The sequence below is a fragment of the Tursiops truncatus genome, chromosome 1 (assembly GCF_011762595.2).
Source record: "Tursiops truncatus isolate mTurTru1 chromosome 1, mTurTru1.mat.Y, whole genome shotgun sequence".
Taxonomy (NCBI): domain Eukaryota; kingdom Metazoa; phylum Chordata; class Mammalia; order Artiodactyla; family Delphinidae; genus Tursiops; species Tursiops truncatus.
The window spans coordinates 146,516,745-146,539,577 of NC_047034.1; the positions used below are offsets into that span (position 1 = coordinate 146,516,745).

Sequence of the window (22,833 nt, forward strand, 5' to 3'; positions counted from 1 at the left end):
TGGTGGGAGTGGGCAACCTTGTCTTGTTCCTGATCTTAGTGGAAATGGTTTCAGTTTTTCAGTATTCTTTTTTTTAATTGACAAATAGTTTATCATCTTTTGTTTCTGAAGCCTTTTTTGTTATTATTATGAGAAAAATGTAACAAACACCCATTTACCCATATAAGAATTGTATTTAACAATTAACATTTTGTAAGATTTACTACATCTTTTTTTTCTGATATATTTTAACACAAGTACAGACATGATATTTCACTTCTATTTCTGTGTGCAGTGCATCTCCAAAAGTAAGTCTTATACAATCTTAATATCATTATCCCACTTAAATTAATAGAACTTTCTTTTATCAGCTAATAGTATTTCTTATTAAAATTTCCCCAGCTCTCTTCTATAACTAGTTTGTTCAAATCAAGATCCAATAAAGTCTCATTATTGTATTTAGTTGTTAAACTTCTTAATTCTCCTTCAGAGTCAGAATTTGAGTATAGTACTGTGCTTTCTCTATGCTTTCCTTTCCTTGTAAAGAAAAAGCTTTGTAACGATCAGAACTTTTCAATAATAGAATAGGCATGGAGGAATTAGTGAGCTCTTTGTTAGTGGTTTGTTTCAGTAGGCTGAGTTAACTCTGGCCTCTGTAGTGTCCAATCCAGTGGACACTTTTCTTCATATTTTTTGACTGATTTGTGACATCTGATATGTTTGTCGTTACCACCTTTTTTTTAAAAAAAAAATTTATTTATTTATTATTGGCTGCATTTGGTCTTAGTTGGTGTGTGCAGGCTTTTCTCTAGTTGTGGTGAGTGGGGGGCTACTCTTTGTTGTGGTGCATGGGCTTCCAATTGCGGTGGCTTCTCTTGTTGCGGAGTGCGGGCTCTAGGCACACGGGCTTCAGTAGCCATGGCTTGCCGGCTCTAGATTGCAGGCTCAGTAGTTGTGGCTCATGGGCTTCGTTGCTCCGCGGCATGTGGGATCTTCCTGGACCAGGGCTTGAACCCGTGTCCCCTGCATTGGCAGGTGGTTCCTTAACCACTGTGCCACCAGGGAAGCCCTATCGTTCCCACCTTTGACCTGTGTGACTTACTTCCTCTTGGTTTTATTCTTACCTCTGTTGTTTCTTTTTGTCCTGTATATGTTGATGTTCCCTTGGCCTCTTTTTAAAAATAAAAAAAAAATAAATAAATAAATAAATAATTTGGCTGCATCGCGTCTTCTTTGCTGCACGCAGGCTTTCTCTAGTTGCGGCATGTGGGCCCTAGGGAGCACAGGCTTCAGTAGTTGAGGCACGTGGGCTCAGTAGTTGAGGTGTGTGGGCTCTAGGGCTCACGGGCTTCAGTACTTGTGGCACGTGAGCTCAGTAGTTGTGGCTCATGGACTCTAGAGCACAGGCTCAGTAGTTGTGGCGCATGAGCTTAGTTACTCTGCAGTGTGTGGGATCTTCCTGGACCAGGGTTTGAACCTGTGTCCCCTGCATTGGCAGGTGGATTCTTAACCACTGCACCACCAGGGAAGTCTGCATGTATCTTTCTGAATTAGAGTTTTGTCTGCATATATGCCAAGGAGTGGGATTGCTGGATCATATGGCAACTCTATTTTTAGTTTTTAAAGGAACCTCCATACTGTTTTCCATAGTGGCTGCACCAATTTGCCTTCCCATCAACAGTGTAGGAGGGTTCCCTTTTATCCACACCCTCTTCATCACTTATTATTTGTAGACTTTTTAATCATGGCCATTCTGACCAGTGTTTTGTATTTCTCTAATAGTTAACGGTGTTGAGCACCTTTTCATTTGCCCATTGGCCATCTGTATGTCTTCTTTGGAGAAATGTGTATTTAAGTCTTCTGCCCATTTTTTGATTGGGCTGTTTTTTTTTTGTTATTGCGTTGTATGAACTGTTTGTATATTTTGGAAATTAAGCTCTCATTGGTCACATCGTGTGCAGATATTTTCTCCCAATCTGTAGGTTGTCTTTTCATTTTGTTTATGGTTTCCTTTTGCTGTGCAAAAGCTTGTAAGTTTGATTAAGTCCCATTTGTTTATTTTTGCTTTTATTTCTATTGCCTTGGGAGACTGACCTAAGAAAGTAGTGGTATAATTTATGTCAGAGAATGTTTTGCCTATGTTCTCTTCTAGGAGTTTTATGGTGTCATGGCTTATATTTAAGTCTTTAAACCATTTTGAGTTTATTTTTGTGTATGGTGTGAGAGACTGTTCTAACTTCACTGATTTCTATGCAGCTGTCCAACTTTTCCTAACATCACTTACTGAAGAGACTGTCTTCATTGTATATTCTTGCCTCCTTTGTTGAAGATTAATTGACCGTAGGTGTGTGGGTTTATTTCTGGGCTTTCTATTCTGTTCCATTAAGCATATGTCTGTTTTTGTGCCAATACCACACTGTTTTGATTATGGTAGCTTTGTACTATTGTCTGAAGTCTGGGAGGGTTTTGCCTCTTGATTTGTTTTTTCCCTCAGGATTGCTTTGGGACTTCTGGGTCTTTTATGGTTCCATATAAATTTTAGGATTATTTGTTCTAGTTATGTGAAAAATGTCATGAGTAATTGATAGGGATCACATTAAATCTGGAGATTGCTTTTGGTTTTTCCTCACCTTTTAAAAATTTTTTATTTATTCTTTTTACTTTTCAGTTTTTTTGGCTGCACCACGAGGCTTGTGGATCTTAGTTCCCCAACCAGGGATTGATCCTGGGGCATGGCAGTGAAAGCCCTGAGTCCTAACCACTGCACCGCCAGGAAACTCCCATTTTGTTCACCTTTTTAAAGTCACTTCTTTGGGACTTCCCTGATGGTCCAGCAGTTAAGACTCTGTGCTCCCAATGCAGGGGGCCTGGGTTTGATCCCTGGTCAGGGAACTAGATCCTGCATGCTGCAACTAAGCTGCAACTAAAAAAAAAAGATCCTGCATGCCACAACTAAGACCCAGCACAGCCAAATAAATATTAAAAAAAGAAAACAAACCTTGTAATGCCCTATACCTAGTGGGAACCCAATTAACATTTGATTTTTTAACAGAGGGGATTCTTGAATTGGCCAAAAGATTGGACTAGTTAACCTCTAAATGCTTTTTCAACTTTCAACCTAAGTTTCAGTTTTATGTCATGACCTAGGGCCTGGTGGATTGTAGTTACAACAGCATATAATATGCGTATCCAAAAGAGATAATAACAGTTTTAAGAACTGGCTTTTGATCTGTCTGGCACTAATATATGCCATTGTGTATACTCATGGCTAATTAAATAGGGGATGCCACTTTTTATGTTAGATTGCTTTTGGTTTGAATGGAAACTGCAACTCATTATTTCACAGCAGGATGGCAAGTTCAGCAGTGTTGCTTTTATTTTTAATTAGGCAGTCATCCTGAAATGTGTCTGTATTTGCTTTGTTGGTCCATAGAAAGGACAGCAGCTGAGCAGACTGTGATGTAGATTTGCCATGTGGTTGGTCATGATATACAGCTAATGTACTTATCGGTATTCCTGTTCAGGAAAATGGCCAGTTTTCTGGGCTACATCTTACCCGTAATGAATCCTTGTTTTATTTTGAATTAGAGAGGGGATTTTTATGATGATAGAAAGAAAACAAAGTATGATTAGGATATTAGGATATTATGTTTGCATTCTTTTTCTACTCTTTATACCCAGGGTATAAAAGTCCACTGAATTCTCAGAAATCCTTTTTTACTCACTTGTGGGACTTCATTACCAACTCTGTACACACATGATTCCATATTTGGGTGGATGTTGAAGATTATGGGTGCTGACTGACACTTTGCCACATCCTGTTACCTGTTGGTTGATAGCTGTTCAGTGCGTTACAGGATTTTATTTACATCTATGTTGTTGTGAAGTTCCATCTACTTCATTCCTGTGGAATGAAAGTGTAAGAAACAACTAATGCTGTACATTAGAATGGAAAAGAAGGGCTGATTGGGGGTTGGCATATCTTTCCTGTCAGCTTGGCATCCATTCTTTAAATAGTCTGTTTAAACCAATGCTAATTTATTTATTTATTTAGTTTTTGGCTGCGTTGGGTCTTTGTTGCTGTGCGCGGGCGTTCTCTAGTTGCGGCGAGTGGGGGCTACTCTTCGTTGCATTGTGTGGGCTTCTCATTGCGGTGGCTTCTCTTGTTGTGGAGCACGGGCTCTAGGCGTGCGGGCTTCAGTAGTTGTAGCACGCGGGCTCTGTAGTTGTGGCTCGCAGGCTCTAGAGTGCAGGCTCAGTAGTTGTGGCGCACAGGCTTAGTTGCTCCGCGGCATGTGGGATCTTCCTGGACCAGGGCTTGAACCGGTGTCCCCTGCATTGGTGGATGGATTCTTAACCACTGCGCCACCAGGGAAGCCCAATGCTAATTTTTTGATCTATAGAAAGTGATGAAGAGACTAAAGGCTTTTGCTTCAGCGGCTGGTGGAGCTATCATCTGTGCTCTTTAGTCTCTGTTGTTAAATTAGGGTGGAGAATAGTAGTAGCTTAGTACCTAGCTAGTAAGCTGTAATTTTCCACAGAAATTTAGCTGTTTTTCTGGAGGAGACATGTCATAGTGGGAAGTATTTGGATTTGGAACTCTTGATTTGAATCCAGAGTCTGTCACTAGTTGTTTGAATTTGTTTGAATTTAATCTCTCAGTGTTTTAATTTCTTTCTCTTTAAATTGGAGATGATAACACCTACCTTAAAGAGTTGTCATAAAGGTTATCAAAAACGCAAAAACATTTGGTAGAATGCATGGCCTGTGGTAAATGGTGGCTACAGTGGTTATTATTTCCATAAGCATTTCAGATGGGCGTATGGTCTACTTGGGAGTCCTAAAAGTTTCTTGATTCTCTGGAAAATGATTTGTGGAATTCCTACTTTGAAAAGATAAAATATATAATATTGGTTATAGGATATTTAGTTCACTGACATTTTGTTTTTCTTTTTGAGAGAGAAACTTTTTTTTTTTTTTTGCGGTACACAGGCCTCTCACTGCTGTGGCTGCGCAGGCTCAGAGGCCATGGCTCACGGGCCCAGCCGCTCCGCGGCATGTGGGATCTTCCCGGACCGGGGCACTAACCCGTGTCCCCTGCATCGGCAGGCGGACGGCAGGCGGACGCTCAACCACTGCGCCACCAGGGAAGCCCCACTGACTTTTTTATTGATAGCTTTTCAAATTACTTTCTCCAATCAAAGCTTTTAATTGTACTTTCTCCAATCAAAGCTTTTAATTGTACTTTTAATCCCAGTGTAAGTGAAAATTAGCCTTTGAAAAGACAAACCTTCCTATGCAGAAAAGAAAGGAAAAAAATTTTGAACTTTCCAGTTTATAAATATTGAAATTGAGAACAAAATTACTAAAAAATTATTTGTGTCCTTGTAAGCAACATAATTTTGGCATTTTTGAAAGACTGCTGAAGGCTGTTTCCTGGTTTAAGAACAAAACTGATTAAGCTTTTCTGACACAGTGCTTCTTAACGGGGGCACTATTGGCATTTAGGGCAAGACAGTTCTTTGTTGTGCAGAACTGTTCTGTGCATTGTAGGACATTTAGCTTCCCTGGCCACTGCCCACTAAAATGCCAATAGTGCCCACCCTACACCCCCACCATTGTGACAGTAGCTCCTCGCTGACAACAACCTCCTTCCCCCTAAATCTTCACATGACCCTAATTAAGAACCACTGGGACTCTCGCTGGGATATTTTTAGGGAAGCAGCTCACAGTATCATCAGTTTCCATTTAGGAATTCCAAGTTTTTACAAGCTTAAAATTCTTGATCAACAATGTGTAGTCTCTTGAATCAAATAGCCTCTTTACAGCAAGAGTAATTGTAGTTGTTTTTTTGTTCCACCCAAAATGTATACTTTAAAGGGCACTATTTGTATCAAAAGGTAATATTGCTTAAGTGAGACCAAGAGAGGTAACCCAGAGTCTGAAAACAGCATAAAATCCCACAAGTTTCAAAGAATGTATTGTCTGATTTTAAAATTAGTTATTTTCAGATTTTAAAAAATAGGGTATGGTTTTAGAGTCTGTTCATACACACCTTTGCTGCCTTTTATGGCTAATTAAAATTTATCAAATTAAATTGAAAGCTATTTGTAACTTGGTTGGTTTCATTTAAAATGTGGTCATTCAGTATGCTGGCCAAGGAAGCAGAAGGCATGGTCTGGAAGTTTTCCCATGCTCAGCACTTTTCCAAAATGGATTAATAAAGTTCTTACTCCCATAAGGGGACTGTACTTTTTATCCCTCAGCTGTCTAGTAATTAGTATTGCTTTAGCATATAATAGGGGCTCTACAACTAAATATCAGTGTTTGTCATGAGTGCTTTTATATTTTAAGTTTGTGGACTTGAATAAGTAAGGCTATCCAAAAATTCTCCTAATGCTTTTGAGTTTTTAGGCTAAGATATAAATATTCCTTGGACCAAAAACTATAGTCGAACTATTGCAGAATAAAAGGTTGAGAATCTTGAGACTTGGCTTGCACAGTGGGATGCTATTTATTTGCCAAATTGTTTTCAGTTTTTTTGGGCTGAGCATACTACATAGCTGTTGTATTGGCAATAGACTTAAAAAAAAAAGAAAACAACTGTTAAAATTCTCTTTTTATTAGGAAAATTAAATATAGGAAAGAGTACAATATAATACCACCCAGAATTAACAAATATTAGTGAAAAAAATAACAAAATTAGCAAACATACCGTTTTGTGTTTGTTATAGGTTTGTTTTTTAATAAAAGGAAACAAAACATTATTGTTATAGTTGAAATCTCCTTTATTTCCCTTCCTTATCTCATTTTTCTTCTTTCCCACCAAGGCAACTACTACAATGAATTTAGTGGCTGGCTTTCTAGTTCATGCTTTTATCTTTTTTTTTTTTTCTGGCTGCGCCTTGCGGCATGTGGGATCTGAGTTCCCTGATGAGGGGTCCAACCCGAGCCCCCTGCATTGGAAGCACGGAGTCTTTTTTAAAAAATATTTTATTTTATTTATTTATTTTTGGATGCATTGGGTCTTCGTTACTGCCCGTGGGCTTTCTCTAGTTGCGGTGAGTGGGGGCTACTCTTGGTTGTGGTGCGCGGGCTTCTCATTGCAGTGGCTTCTCTTGTTGCGGAGCATGGGCTCTAGGCACGCGGGCTTCGGTAGTTGTGGCACGCAGGCTCTAGAGCGCAGGCTCAGTAGTTGTGGCGCACAGGCTTAGTTGCTCTGCGGCATGTGGGATCTTCCCAGACCAGGGCTTGAACCCGTGTCCCCTGCATTGGCAGGTGGATTCTTAACTACTGCGCCACCAGGGAAGCCCAAGAAACACGGAGTCTTAACCACTGCACTGCCAGGGAAGTCCCCCTAGTTCATGCTTTTAGACATTTACTATAAATATATATCTTTATATAATAATCATAATAAGCAACAGAACTTGAATGCTTACTATTTTCCAGGCACTGTTCATTTAATCAATACCCTATGGTGATTGTAAGGATTAAATGAGTTAATACATATAAAATATTATAATGTAGGTACTAATTTATTTCCATTTTATAGATGGGGAACTGGAGATGTAGAGAGGTTTTGAAATAACTTGACCAGGTTCACATAGCTGCAAGTTACAGAGCAAGGATTTGAATACAGATTTGTTCTGAAGGCTATACCTTTAATCAGTATGCTGTCCTGCCTCTCTATAATATATGTTATTTTATATGTTTAAAAAATACATTTTTTTATTAAAATGGTATCATCCTATAGGATGGTCCTACAGTTTTTTTGGTAACTTCTTAAAAATTGCTTTGAATTCAGTTTGAAAAAAAATTTATTTATTTAGGGCTGCATCGGGTCTTAGTTGTGGCACTCAGGATCTTTCATTGTGGCTCACAGGCTTCTATCTAGTTGTGGCGCACGGGCTTAGTAGCTGTGGCTCGCAGCCTCAGTAGTTGTGGCGCACCAGCTTAGTTGCCCTGCGGCATGTGGGATCTTCCTGGACCAGGGCTCGAACCCGTGTCCCCTGCATTGGCAGGCGGATTCTTAACTGCTGTGCCACCAGGGAAGCCCTACATCATCTTTTTAAAAAAATTTTTATTGGAGTATAATTGATTTACAGTGTTGTGTTAGTTTCTGCTGTACAATAAAGTGAATCAGTTATACATATACATATATCATTCTTTTTTTAGATTCTTTTCCCATATAGGTCATTACAGAGTATTGAGTAGAGCTCCCTGTGCTATACAGTAGGTCCTTATTAGTTATCTATTTTATGTATAGTAGTGTGCCTATGTTAATCCAAATCTCCCAATTTATCTCTCTCCCTCTTTACCCCCTGGTAACCATAAGGTTGTTTTCTGCATCTGTGACTCTATTTCTGTTTTGTAGATAAGTTCATTTGTACCTTTTTTTAGATTCCACATTATACCACATGGTCTTTATCCATTCATCTGTTGATGGACACTTAGGCTGCTTCCATGTCTTGGTTGTTGTAAATAGTGCTGCAGTGAACATTGGGGTGTATATATCCTTTTTTTTTCTTTTTCAAATTTTATTGAAATGTAGTTGATTTACAATGTCATGTTAGTTTCAGGTATACAGCACAGTGATTCAGTTATACATATACATATATATATATATGTATATATTCTTTTTCAGATTCTTTTCCCTCATAGGTTATTAAAAAATACTGAGTATAGTTCCTTGTGCTATACAGTAGGTCCTTGTTTGTTATCTAGTTTATATGTAGCAGTGTGTATCTGTTAATGCCAAGCTCCTAATTTATCCCTCCCCCCTTCCCCTTTGGAAACCATAAGTTTGTTTTCTATGTCTGTGCGTCTATTTCTGTTTTGTAAATAAGTTCATTTGTATCTCTCTCTTTTTTTAGATTCCACATATAAGTGATGTCATATGCTATTTGTCTTTGTCTGGCTTACTTCACTTAGTATGGTAATCTCTGGGTCCATCCATGTTGCTGCAAATGGCATTATTTCATTCTTTTTTTATAGCTGAGTAATATTCCATTGTATATATGTAGCACATCTTCTTTATCCATTCCTCTGTCAGTGGACATTTAGGTTGCTTCCATGTCCTGGCTATTGTAAATAGTGCTGCAATGAACGTTGGGATGCATGTATCTTTTTGAATTATAGTTTTCTCTGGATATATGCCCAGGAGTGGGATTGCAGGATCATGTGGTAGTTCTGTTTTTATTTTTTTAAGGAACCTCCCTACTGTTTTCCATAGTGGTTCTACCAATTTACATTCCCCCCAACAGTGTAGGAGGGTTTCCTTTTCTCCTGAACTTCTCTAGCATTTATTGTTTGTAGACTTTTTTTTTTTTTTTTTTTTTTTTGAGGTACGCGGGCCTCTCACTGTTGTGGCCTCTCCTGTTGCGGAGCACAGGCTCCGGACACGCAGGCTCAGTGGCCATGGCTCACGGGCCCAGCCGCTCCGCAGCATGTGGGATCTTCCCGGACCGGGGCACGAACCCGTGTCCCCTGCATCGGCAGGCAGACTCTCAACCACTGCGCCACCAGGGAAGCCCTGTAGACTTTTTAATGATGGCCATTCTGACTGGCGTGGGGTGATACCTCACTGTAGTTTTGATTTGCATTTCTCTAATAATTAGCGATATTGAGCATCTTTTCATGTGCCTGTTGGCCGTCTGTATGTCTTCTTTGGAGAAATGTCTGTTTCGGTCTTCTGCCGACTTTTTGATTTGGTTGTTTGTTTCTTTTGATATTGAGTTGCATGAGCTGTTTGTATATTTTGGAGATTAATCCCTTGGTTTGGTTGCTTTATTTTACAAATATTTTTGTACACTAAGTTGGTTGCTTTATTTTACATTTTCTCCCATTCTGTATTTTTCTAAAGTTTCTTTTTCTTTTCCATCTCTGTCCAAATTGTAATTGGCCTGGACTTCCTCTGCACTCAAATCCTGATCCTCTTTTATATGCGGATGACTAGCTTAACTCCTTACAACTCTCATAGTGGAAAAACACTGAACTAAGTAATAATGAAATGGAAAAAGCTTGAGCTTTGGTGCTGGGTGGACCTTTGTTCCAGTTCTGGTTCTACCAGGTCTGTTTCCTTAGACAAGTTACTTAACCTCCTGAGCCTACATTTGTTTTTCTGTAAAATCGGGATCATACCTGCCTTGGTGGTATATTTTGAGGATTAAATGAGAAAGTGCCTGTGAAATTCTTGGTGTTTTTTTAAAAAAGCTATTAATATTCCCCTTCCCTGCTGTAGGGGATCTTCAACTCTTAGTGTACATAAGAATCACTGGGAAACTTGGTAAAATTTCTAGGCCTCACTCCAAGAGATTCTGATTTAGTGGGTCAAGGTTGAGACCCAAGAATCTGAGTTTTAAATGAAGTCCTTGGGTAATTTTGAAGCAGATGATCAACAGACATACTTTTAGAAGTGCATTATCCTTGGTTCTAAGTCTAGCTTTGCTAGTAAATACCTTATAGCTGTGGGCACATTATTTATGCTTTCTGGTCCTTGTGTTTCCTAAAATATAAAATGAACTTCATGGTCTCTACTGGCTGTAAAATTTTAAAAATGTTGGTCTTATAATGCTAAATTTTTGATCTGGTGAGTTGTTGCCACTTTTTGGCAGAGGTTCAATAGAGATACTTAAATGTTTCATTCTTTTTTTCTTCTTTTTTTTGGCCGCGTCGGGTCTTAGTTGCGGCACGTGGGATCTTTTTTTTCTTGTGGCATGCGGGCTGTTCGTTGCGGCGTGCAGGCTTCTCTCTAGTTGTGGCATGCGGGTTCTCTCTCTAGTTGTGGCACGTGGGCTCCAGAATGCATGGGTTCTGTACTTGGCAGCATGCGGGCTCTCTTGTTGAAGCCTCAGTAGTTGTGGCACGTGGGCTTAGTTGCCCCATGTCACGTGGGACCTTAGTTCTCCGACCAGGAATTGAACCCACTTCCCCTGCACTGGAAGGCAAATTCTTTACCACTGGACCACGAGGAAAGTCTCAAATGTTTCATTCTTTAGGAACTTGGATTATTCTTCCTTCTGTGAAGAATGGTGACACTAGCTAGGCAAAAATAATTTGTTTTAAAGATACAGTTATATCTCATGGAACCTTAAGCCAGGATACAGTTAGGCCTCAGGAATCAGGGATTAGAGCACATTAGGAAAATCAAGAAGTTCTTGTCTGTGCCTTTTTTTCCTCTGCAAATTTGCCTTAATCCCTTGGCTTATTCTGCCTTCAAGCCTGCATGGTAGAAAATCGCCATGGCCAACAGCTCCTGAGTTTACATGGTTTCCATTTTAGAAAGCAGCCAGACTGAGGCTGGAATATCTTAATTCCAATTCCAAATTGCCCAGAAAGGAAATGTGATTGGTCCATATTGAGTAGAACGCTATCAACTTTGGCTACAGCAGGGTCATATTGTAAGGATATCCCTGCAAGCCCTGCTGCTAATTCTCCATGATTGGAGGTGGCAGAGGTATTCTGGGTTAGGTATTCATCACATTTATGGAAGTGTTTCACTAATTGTAGAATCACAATGTTGTATTTTGCATAGGACTCTTATAATTGATTCTTTTTAAAAAATCTTTTTCAATACTAATTTTATTTTTATTAAAAAATTTTTTTATTTTAAAAATATTTTATTTATTTGGTTGCACTGGGTCTTAGTTGTGGCAGGCGGGCTCCTTAGTTGGGGCTCACGGACTCCTTAGTTGCTGCTCGCTGGCTCCTTAGTTGCGGCTTGCTGGCTTCTTAGTTGTGGCATGCATGTGGGATCTAGTTCCTTGACCAGGGATTGAACCTGGGGTCCCTGCATTGGGAGCATGGAGTCTTAACCACTGTGCCACCAGGGAAGTCCCCAGATTTTTATTTTATATTGGAGTATAGTTGATTAACAGTGTTGTGTTAGTTTCACGTGTACAGCAGAGTGATTCATTTATACATATACATGTAACTATTCTTTTTCAAATTCTTTTCCCATTTAGGTGATTACAGATTATTGAGCAGAGTTCCCTGTGCTACACAGTAGGTCCTTATTAGTTATCTGTTTTATATATAGAAGTGTGCATGTGTCAATCCCAGTCTCCCAATTTATCCTCCCCCCATATTCCTGGTAACTGTAAGTTTGTTTTCTACATCTGTGACTCTATTTCTGTTTTGTAAGTACGTTCATTTGTACCATTTTTTTTTTAGATTCCACATGTAAGTGATATCATATGATATTTGTCTTTCTCTGACTTACTTCACTCAGTATGACAATCTCTAGATCCATCCATGTTGCTGCAAATGGCATTATTTTGTTCTTTTTTATGGCTGAGTAATATTCCATTGTACATATGTACCACATCTTCTTTATCCATTCTTCTGTCAGTGGACATTAAGGTTGCTTCCATGTCCTGGCTATTGTAAATAGTGCTGCAATGAACGTTGGGGTGCAGATATTGTTTCAAATTATGGTTTTCTCTGGATATATGCCCAGGAGCGGGATTGCTGGATCATATGGTAGCTCTGTTTTTAGTATTTTAAGGAATCTCCATACTGTTCTCCATAGTGGGTGTACTAATTTACATTCCCACCAACAGTGTAAGAGGGTTCCCTATTCTCCACACCCTCTCCAGCATTTATTGTTTGCAGATTTTTTGATGATGGCCATTCTGACTGGTGTGAAGTGATACCTCATTGTAGTTTTGATTTGCATTTCTCTAATAATTAGCCATGTTGAGCGTCTTTTCATGTGCCTATTGGCCATCTGTGTGTCTTCTTTGGAGAAATGTCTATTTAGGTCTTCTGCCCATTTTTTGATTGGGTTGTTTGGTTTTTTGATATTGAACTGCATGATATGTTTGTAAATTTTGGAGATCAGTTGCATCATTTGCAAATATTTTCTCCCATTTTGTGGGTTGTCTTTTTGTTTTGTTTGTGGTGTCCTTTGCTATGCAAAAGCTTTTGAGTTTAATTAGGTCCCAGTTGTTTATTTTTGTTTTTATTTCCATTACTCTGGGAGACAGATCGAAAAAGATATTGCAATTTATGTGAAAGAGTGTTCTGCCTGTATTTTCCTCTACCAGTTTTTAAAAAAATATTTATTTGTTTGTTTGTTTAGGCTGTGTTAGGTCTTAGTTGGGGCATGTGGGAACTTTAGTTGCAGCATGCAGACTTCTTAGTTGCAGCATGCACACGGCATCTAGTTCCCTGACCAGGGATTGAACCTGGGCCCCCTGCATTGGGAGTGTGGAGTCTTACCCGCTGGAGCACAGGGAAGTCTCTTCTGAGAGTTTTATAGATGCTGGGAAAACTGGACAACTACATGTAAAAAAAAAAATTAAATTAGAACATCTTTTTAACACCGTACACAAAAATAAACTTAAAATGGATTAAAGGGACTTCCCTGGTGGTCCAGTGGTAAAGAATCCACCTTACAATGCAGGGGGCACAGGTTCCATCCCTGGTCAGGGAACTAGAATCCCACATACTGCGGGACAACTAAGCCCCTCGTGCCACAACTACTGAGCTCGCGCCTCAACTAAAGTAGAGAAAACCCACATGCCACAACTAGAGAGAAGCCTGCGCGCTGCAATGAAAGATCCCGCATGCCTCAACGAAGATCCATGCGTGCCACAACTAAGACCTGACACAACCAAAAATAAATAAATAATAAATAAATCTTTAAAAAAAATGGATTAAAGGCCTAAATATAATTGATTCTTGTGGAAAAAGTAGATGTTGGGAGAGACAGGCTAAAAGAAAAAGTGGGTTTTTGTTTTTATTCTTAGGTGCCAGATGGGATGGAGCCTTCTGTAGTCACTTCTGCTGGACTGGGTTGTTTAATCAAGAGTGGAATTTTAAATTGCTTTTGGATATAGTTTTCTTTTAAAATTATACAATTTTATAGTATAAAATATTTGTCATCCTTGTTTTATATATTTGGACTTAATGATTTTTCAAATGAAGAGAAAATTATATGAGGCTGTGAAGGGCATTGGCAGGAGCACAGGCTTTTGAATCAGACAATCTGGCATGTTAACTTTATCTGTACCATTTGGTGACTGTATGATTGCTTGACCTCTCTGTGAAATGAACATAATCTTATATCATGGGTTATTTGAGAATCAAATGACATGACATATGCATAACTCTTATAGTATGTTTCTTAGATAATAGGTACTCAACGAATAATAGATGTATCACCGCTTTTTGAAGGTAAAAGCATAAAGTGTTTTTTAGATCTGAAAATCAGGAGCTAGAATATGAAAGAGGAAATATTTTTACATTGATAGTGTTCTGTATGCCTGTATTTATTATTCGTTAATGGTTTTAATGAAATATCATTTTAATCTCTTATTTAGTGACAAGCCAGAAGAGAAGTAAAACTCAACAGAAATTTACTATGTGTGGAATTCATTCCTAAAAGAAGAAAAAAAGTGATTATTGAGACTATGGATCGGAGCAAACGGAATTCAATTGCAGGATTTCCTCCACGTGTGGAGCGTCTTGAAGATTTTGAAGGAGGTGGTGGAGGGGACGGGAACATGACCCAGGTGGGAAGAGTTTGGCCCTCTTCATATCGAGCTCTTATAAGTGCCTTTTCCAGACTGACGCGTTTAGATGACTTCACCTGTGAAAAAATAGGGTCTGGCTTCTTCTCTGAAGTGTTCAAGGTGAGTGATGCATCAGTTTTTCTTATATTGTCTTGTTGATGGTCAGTTTCACTGCAGAGTTGACAGTTGTGTTTAATTAAGACATAGGCTTTGCCTTGTCAGGGTGCTATGGATCTTGAGCAGTGTTACAAACTGTCCTCTTGAGCTATCTATTAACTTGTAAGATATTTTATTTATTTTAATTATAAAAATACTACATGCTGATCAAAAATTAAAATAATATAGGAGCCTCTTCCACTCCCCCAGAATTCTTCATCAGCCCAAATGGAAACTTTGTACCCATTAAAAAATAACTCCCTCCACTACCCTTAGCCCTGTTAATGTCTGTTCTACCTTCTGTCTCTATGAATATGTCTATTCTAGGTATCTCATATTAATGGAATTATACAATATTTTTCCTTTTATGCCTGGATTATTTCACTTAGCATAATGTCCTCAAGATTCATCCATGTTAAAGCATATACCAGAATTTCGTTTCTTTGGAATTCTCTGGCGATCCAGTGATTAGGACTTGGTGCTGTCACTGCTGGGGCTCTGATTTGATCCCTGGTCTGGGAGTTAAGATCCTGCAAGCCACATGGCAGGGCAAAAAAAAAAAAAAAAAAAAAAGAATTTCATTTCATTTTATATCTGAATAATATCCCATTGTATGTATATACCACATTTTTTTTATCCGTTCACCTGCTGATGGACATTTAGGTTGTTTCCTCCTTTTGATTATTGTAAATGATGCTGCTATGAACACTGATGTACAAGTAACTGAGTCCCTGCTTTCAGTTCTTTTGGGTATTTACCTATAAGTGAAACTGATGGGTCATATAGTAATTCTGTGTTTAGCTTTTTAAAGAAATTGTGGTAAAATACACATAACATAAAATTCACTATCTTAACCATTTTTAAGTGTACAGTTTTAAGTATATTCACATTGCTGTGCAACCAATCTTCAGAACTTTTTCATCTTGCAAAACTGAAACTCTGTACCTACTAAATAATTCTTCCCTTCCCTCTCCCCGCAGCTCCTGGCAACAACCATTCTACTTTCTGTTTCTATGAGTTTGACTACTCTAGATACCCTATATAAATGAAATCATGTAGTTTTTGTCTTTTTGTGATTACCTTATTTCACTTAGTCTGTTTTACTTTTTAAGGAACCACCATACTATTTTATGTAGAATTGTACCATTTTACATTCCCACCAGCAACGTACAACAGTTCTCATTTCTCCATATTCTTACTAACACTTGTTCGTTCTTTCTTTCTTTCTTTCCTTCTTCCTTCCTTCCTTCCTTCCTCCCTCCCTTCCTTCCTTCCTTCCTTCCTTCCTTCCTCCCTCCCTTCCTTCCTTCCTCCCTTCCTTCCTTCCTTCCTTCCTTCCTTCCTTCCTTCCTTCCTTTCTTTCTTTCTTTCTGATATTAGCAATTCTGGTGGGTATGTAGTGATATTCATGTGGCTTTGATTTGCATTTCTCTAATGACTAGTGATGTTGAGCATCTTTGCATTGGCCTTTTGTGTATCTTCTTTGGAAAAATATCTATTCAAGTCTTTTGTCCTTTTTTTTTTTTTTTTTTTGTGGTATGCGGGCCTCCCACCGCTGCGACCTTTCCCATTGCGGAGCACAGGCTCTGGACGCGCAGGCCCAGCAGCCACGTCCCACGGGCCCAGCCGCTCCGCGGCACGCGGGATCCTCCCAGACCAGGGCACGAACCCGCACCCCCCGCATCGGCAGGCGGACTCCCAACCACTGCGCCACCAGGGAAGCCTTTTTTGTCCAGTTTTGAGTTCGATTTTATTTGTATGTAAGGGTCATATCCTTTATCAGATATATGATTTGAAAATATTTTCTTTTATTCTGTGGGTTGTCTTTTTACACTCTTATAGTGTCCTTTGATGCACACAAGTTTTTAATTCTGATTATGTCTAGTTTACCTAGTTTTTCTTTTGTTGCCTGTGCTTTTGGTGTCATGCCCCAAAATAACTTCCAAATCCAATATCATGATTTTCCCCAATGATTTCTTCTAAGAGTTTTATAGTTTTAGCTCTTACATTTATGTCTTTGATCCATTTAATTTTTGTATGTAGTGAAAGGAAAGGTCTAACTTCATTCATTCAATGGTGCTGAGTTTTCCCAGCACCATTTGTTGAAAAAAACTGTTCTTTCCCCATTGAATGGTCTTGGCACCCTGTTGAAAATCAGTTGATCATATGTGCCAGTGTTGATAACGCTTTTATTTTATTTTATTTAAAAACATTTATTTAGGGACTTCCCTGGTGGCACAGTGGTTAAGAATCCACCTGCCAATTCAGGGGACACGGGTTTGATCCCTGGTCCGGGAAGATCCCACATACCACAGAGCAACTAAGCTCGTGTGCCACAACTGCTGAGCCTGCGCTCTAGAGCCTGCGAGCCACAACTACTGAGCCTATGTGCCACAACTACTGAAGCCCACACACCTAGAGCCCATGCTCTGCAACAAGAGAAGCCACTGCAATGAGAAGCCTGTGCACCACAACGAAGAGGAGCCCCCGCTCGCTGCAACCAAAGAAAAGCCCACGCACACAACAAAGACCCAACGTAGCCAAAAATAAAATAAATAAAAAATAAAATAAATAAAAAATAAAATAAATAAATTTATAAAAAAAAGAAAGTCATTGCCATACCCAAGGTCATCTAGGTTTTCTTCTGTGTTATCTTCTAGGAGTTTTACAGTTTTGCATTTTATGTTTAGGTCTGTGATCCATTTTGAGTTAATTTTTATGAAGGTGTAAAGTCTATGTCTAGATTCATTTTTTTGCATGTGAATCTCTAGTTCTTCCAGCCGCATTTCCTGAAAAGACTATTTTTGCTCTGTTTTATTGCCTTTGCTTCTTTGTCAAAGATCAATTGACTGTATTTATGTGGATTTCTGGGCTCTGTATTCTATTCCATTCATCTGTTTGTTTATTCTTTCATCAGTACAACAAAGTCTTGATTACTGTAGCTTTATAATATGTTTTGAGGTCAAGTATTTGCTCTTCTTTAACACTGAGTTGGCTATTCTGGGTTTTTTGCCTCTCTATATACACTTTAGAATCAGTTTGTTGATATATACAAGATAACTTGCTGGGATTTTGGGATTGCATTGAGTCTATAGATTAAATTGGGAAAAACTGACATTTTGACAATATTGAGTCTTATCCATGAACATGGAATACCTCTCCATGTATGTAGTTCTTCTTTGTTATCTTTCATCAGAGTTTTGTAGTTTTCTTCATACAGATCTTGTACATATTTTGTTAGATTTACACCCAAATATTTTATTTTGGGGGTTGCTGATGTAAATAGTAATTTGTAATTTTAAATTCTACTTATTCATTGCCTGTATATAGGAATGTAATTGGGCTTTTTTGTACTAACCTTGTATCTTGCAACCTTACTATAATTGCTTATTAATTTCAGGAGGTTTTTAAAAAATTAATTAATTAATTAATTAATTTGGCTGCCTCAGGTCTTAGTTGTGGCATGTGGGATCTTCATTGTGGCATGTGGAATCTTTTGTTGCAGCACACAGGCTTCTCTCTAGTTGTGGTGCTCAGGCTCCAGACGCTCAGGCTCAGTAGTTGTGGCTCACGGGCCTAGTTGCTCCACGGCATGTGGGATCTTCCCAGACCAGGGCTCAAACCCGTGTCCCCTGCATTGGCAGGCAGATTCTCAACCACTGCACCACCAGGGAAGCCCCGGAAGGTGGATTCTTAACCACTGGACCACCAGGGAAGTCCCTGTATGCTCTCATCATTTCTAGTGTAATTTGGTTTGATTTTCTTTTTTTTTTTTTAAACACCTTTATTGGAGTATAATTGCTTTACAATGGTATGTTACTTTCTGCTTTATAACAAAGTGAATCAGCTATACATATACATATATCCCCATATCTCCTCCCTCTAGTGTCTCCCTCCCACCCTGATTTCCTTTTTAATCTAAGAATTATATAATATGAGATTTTAAAATTTCCACACAGTAAGTTTTCTTTTGGTAATTGTTTGATATTTAATTTCTAATTTTAGTGCATCATGATCAGAGAAAATGGCTTATATGAAGTCTGCCTTTGGAGTATAATTTAGATTTTGTTTTGGTGTAATGCATGATCAGATTTTTTTGAATGCTGCAAATGTGTTTGAAACAAATATGAATTTCTATTTGTTTGCATAAAGTTCTATATATCTCTGTTAGATTAAGCTTTTGTATTGTGTTATTCAGATGTTATATGGCCTTCTTTATTTTAGTCTAATCTATTTCTTTGAAAAAGTTCTATTAATAGTTCCTAATGTGTTTATAGATTTCTCCTTGTGTTTCTCTCAGCGTGTTATTTGTTTACAGGCCATTTTGTGAAGTAGATATTAATAGAAATTCATGATTATTATTGGATTGTATGCTATAGATAGATTGTATATTTTATAAATGCTGGTTTTTTATTTTTATCCCACCTTATGCTTTTAGCTTTGATTTCTACTTTATCTGATATCAATATTGTGTACCTTCTTCCTCACTGTATGCATTTGTCTGTTGTTTCGGTTATTATTTTCCCAGTATGTCTTTTTCCATCTCTATTTTTATTCTGTCTGTGATAGTACATTTTTAATGTGTGTCCTGTGAAAGAGTTTTATATTTAGTTTTTTTGATCCAAAATTAAATTTGCCCATAAAGAGAGAGATTGTAATCTGTTTACATTTATTGTGATTACTTCTGTCTTTATACTGAGTAAACTCTTAAATGGTAATTTAATGAGTATAGAATTTAGGACAGTAGTTATTTTCCTCAGCACTTTGAAATTACTCTTCCCCTTTTTCTTCTTCTTTTTGTAGTTCACCTCTATTTTTGCTGATAAGTTAATTCTTAGTCTGGTTGTTACCCTTTTTATTTTTCATTTATTTATGTATTTTTTTTAAAGACTATGTTTTCTTTTTTTTTTTGGCTGCAGTTGGTCTTCATTACTGCACATGGGCTTTCTCTAGTTGCGGCGAGTGGGGCCTACTCTTTGTTCTGGTGCGTGGGCTTCTCATTGCAGTGGCTTCTCTTGTTGTGGAGCATGGGCACTAGGCACATAGGCCTCAGTAGTCGTGGCACATGGGCTCAGTAGTTGTGGCTCACAGGCTCTAGAGCACAGGCTCAGTAGTTGTGGTGCACGGGCTTAGTTGCTCTGCAGCATGTGGGATCTTCCTGGACCAGGGATCGAACCTGTGTCCCCTGCATTGGCAGGTAGATTCTTAACCACTGCGCCACCAAGGAAGCCCCAGTGTGTTTATTTTTATGGTTCATGATGAATTTAGCTAGTTTGCTCTCTTAGGAAATAATTAAGATTGATAAACTAGGGCAGTGGTTCTCAACTGGGGTCAGTTTTGCCCTCCTAAGAGATATTTTGCAATGTCTGGAGATATTTTTGGTTGTCACAATTGGGCAGGGGGTGCTACTGGCATCTAGTGGGTAGAGGCCAGTGATGCTATTAACATTCTACAATGCACAGGATAGCCCTCCACAACAAAGAATTGTCTGGCCCAAAATGTTAATAGTGCTGAGGTTATAAATCCCTGGTCTAAAAGCACTAAAAAGATGAAAGTATAACATCTGTTACTGAATTTAGGAAAAATATACTTTTAGAAACAAAACAGTTTGGATTTACATTTAAAACCATTTGTGAGCTTCAAAGAGTTTCCTTTGATTATTAATCTTTTTCACGTTTTTAAAAACTATAAAACAGATTAGGGTAATTTCATTGTTTCTAGGAAAATGACTTAGAATATTTTGGTTGTTAGTGAAACCTATTTAGGGAAGAACTGAGGTATGTGTAAGAAGAGGTGACATGAGTGTTTATAAAGTAAGGGAAAAGAAAGTAAAACCAAATGGCACAATGGCCCTAATCTCTTACCTTCTGGTAAGTGGAAAATCTATTCAGCTTTACTGTAGCACTGGCTGACAACCTGTTCAGTGTTTTAAATTAAGAGTGCTTCTGGTAGGATACAGTAGAAGCCTCTTAATTTCTTTTTTTAAAAAATTAATTAATTTCTTTATTTTTTTGGCTGTGTTGGGTCTTTGCTTCTACGCGCGGGCTTTCTTTTTGCTTGCGGCGAGCGGGGGCTCCTCTTTGTTGCAGTGTGTGGGCTCTCATTTTGGTAGCTTCTCTTGTGGAGCACGGGCTCTAGGTGTGCGGGCTTCAGTAGTTGTGGCACACGGGCTTCAGTAGTTGTGGCTCGTGGGCTCTAGAGCACAGACTCAGTAGCTGTGGCACATGGGCTTTGTTGCTCCGCGGCATGTCGGGATCTTCCCGGACCAGGGCTCGAACCCGTGTTCCCTGCATTGGCAGGCAGATTCTCAACCACTGCGCCACCAGGGAAGCCCTTAATTTCTTTTTATACTAATCCTTGTTTTGTTTGGGAATATAATTGGAAGAAGAATTTCTAGGAAGATGACTTTTCCAGTCTCTTGAGATAACTGAAGTACCCCATGAGATACTAAAACACAGAATTATTTTAGTATGTATTGTGAAACCTATAAAACCTGGAATCCCATTCTAGAACAAAGTATCAATGTGATTTCTTTTTAATAAGAGCTTTGCTGAGAGATAATTCATATACCTTAAAATTCTCCTTTTTTAAATACATAATTCAATGGTTTTTAGTATATTTACAAGATTGTACATCCCTCACCACTGTCTAATTTAAAAATGTTTTTATCATCCTAAACAGAAATCCTGTACTTATTAATAGTCACTGCCCATTCCTCCCTTCCCCCATCTCCAGGCAACCACTAGTATTCTACTTCATGTCTCTATAGACTTGCTTCTTCTGGACATTTCATATAAATGGAATCATACAATATGTGACCCTTATGACTGACTTCTTTTACTTAGCATAATGTTTTTAACATTGATCCATGTTACAGCATGTATCACTATTTCATTCCTTTTTATGGCCCAGTAATATTACAATGTATAGGTAATACCACATTTTGTTTATATAGTCATTTGTTGATAGACATTTGGATTGTTCCCATCTTTTGGTTATTGTGAATAGTGCAGCTATGAATATTTGTGTACAAGTATTTGTTTGAGTACTTGTTTTCAATTATTTTGAGTATATACCTAGAAGTGGGATTACTGGGTCATATAGTAATTCCATTTTACTTTTTGAGGTACTACCAGACTTCTCCACTGTGGCTGTTTCATTTTACATTCTACCAGCAATGTATAAGGGTTCCAGTTTCTGTAAAACTCACCAACATTTGTTATTCTATCTCTTTATTATTTAAAAAAATTTTTATTATTATGACTACCCTAGTGCATGTGAAGTAGTATCTCGTGGGTTTTTTTTTTAGATAATAATTGATTTACAATATTATATTAGTTTCAGGTATACAACATAGTGATTCAAAAGTTTTATAGATTATACCCCATGTATAGTTATTATAAAAATTGACTATATTCTCTGTGCTGTACAATATATCCTTGTAACTTATTTTTTTGGGGTTTTTTTGTTTTGTTTCGTTTTTTTTGTGGTACGCGGGCCTCTCACTGTTGTGGCCTCTCCCGTTGTGGATCACAGGCTCCGGACGCGCAGGTTCAGCGGCCATGGCTTACAGGCCCAGCTGCTCCGCGGCATGTGGGATCCTCCCGGACCGGGGCACGAACCCGTGTCCCCTGCATCGGCAGGCGGACTCTCAACCACTGCGCCACCAGGGAAGCCCTTGTAACTTATTTTTATACATAGTGGGTTGTACCTCTTAATCTCCTACCCCTATATTGCCCCTTTCCCTTTCCCTTTCTCCATTGGTAACCACTAGTTTGTTCTCTGTATCTGTTTCTTTTCTGTTATATTCACTAGTTTTATTTTTTTTAGATTCCACATACAAGTGATAACACATAGTATTTGTCTTTTTCTGTCTGACTTATTTCACTAAGTGTGATATCCTCCAGGTTTATCCATGTTGTTGCAAATGGTAAATTTCATTGTTTTTTATGGCTACGTAGTAATCCATTGTATATGTATGTATACCACATCTTCTTTATCCATTTGTCTGTTGATGGACACTTAGGTTGCTTCCGTATCTTGGCTATTGTAAATAATGCTGCTATGAACATGGGAGTGCATGTATTCTTTCGAATTAGTGTTATCCTTTTCTTCGGATATATACCCAGGAGAGGAATTGCTGGATCTCATAGTAGTTCTATTTTTAGTTTTTTGAGGAACC

At 38.4% G+C, this 22,833-nt stretch overlaps 1 protein-coding gene across 5 annotated transcripts in view; it reads left to right on the forward strand.

Moving 5' to 3' along the window:
• Window positions 1–22,833, forward strand: part of TESK2 (testis associated actin remodelling kinase 2) — a 129,909-nt gene that overhangs the window by 15,251 nt on the left and 91,825 nt on the right. For 4 of the 5 annotated variants that reach the window (XM_033867458.2, XM_033867459.2, XM_033867450.2 and 1 more), the window contains exon 2: window positions 14,304–14,615. In XM_033867458.2, the coding sequence (XP_033723349.1) occupies window positions 14,394–14,615 (222 nt within the window). In that variant the 5' untranslated portion in view covers window positions 14,304–14,393. Of the gene's footprint in view, window positions 1–11,942; window positions 11,983–14,303; window positions 14,616–22,833 lie in introns of those variants that run through there. The other variant, XM_073790538.1, reaches the window with a different exon arrangement.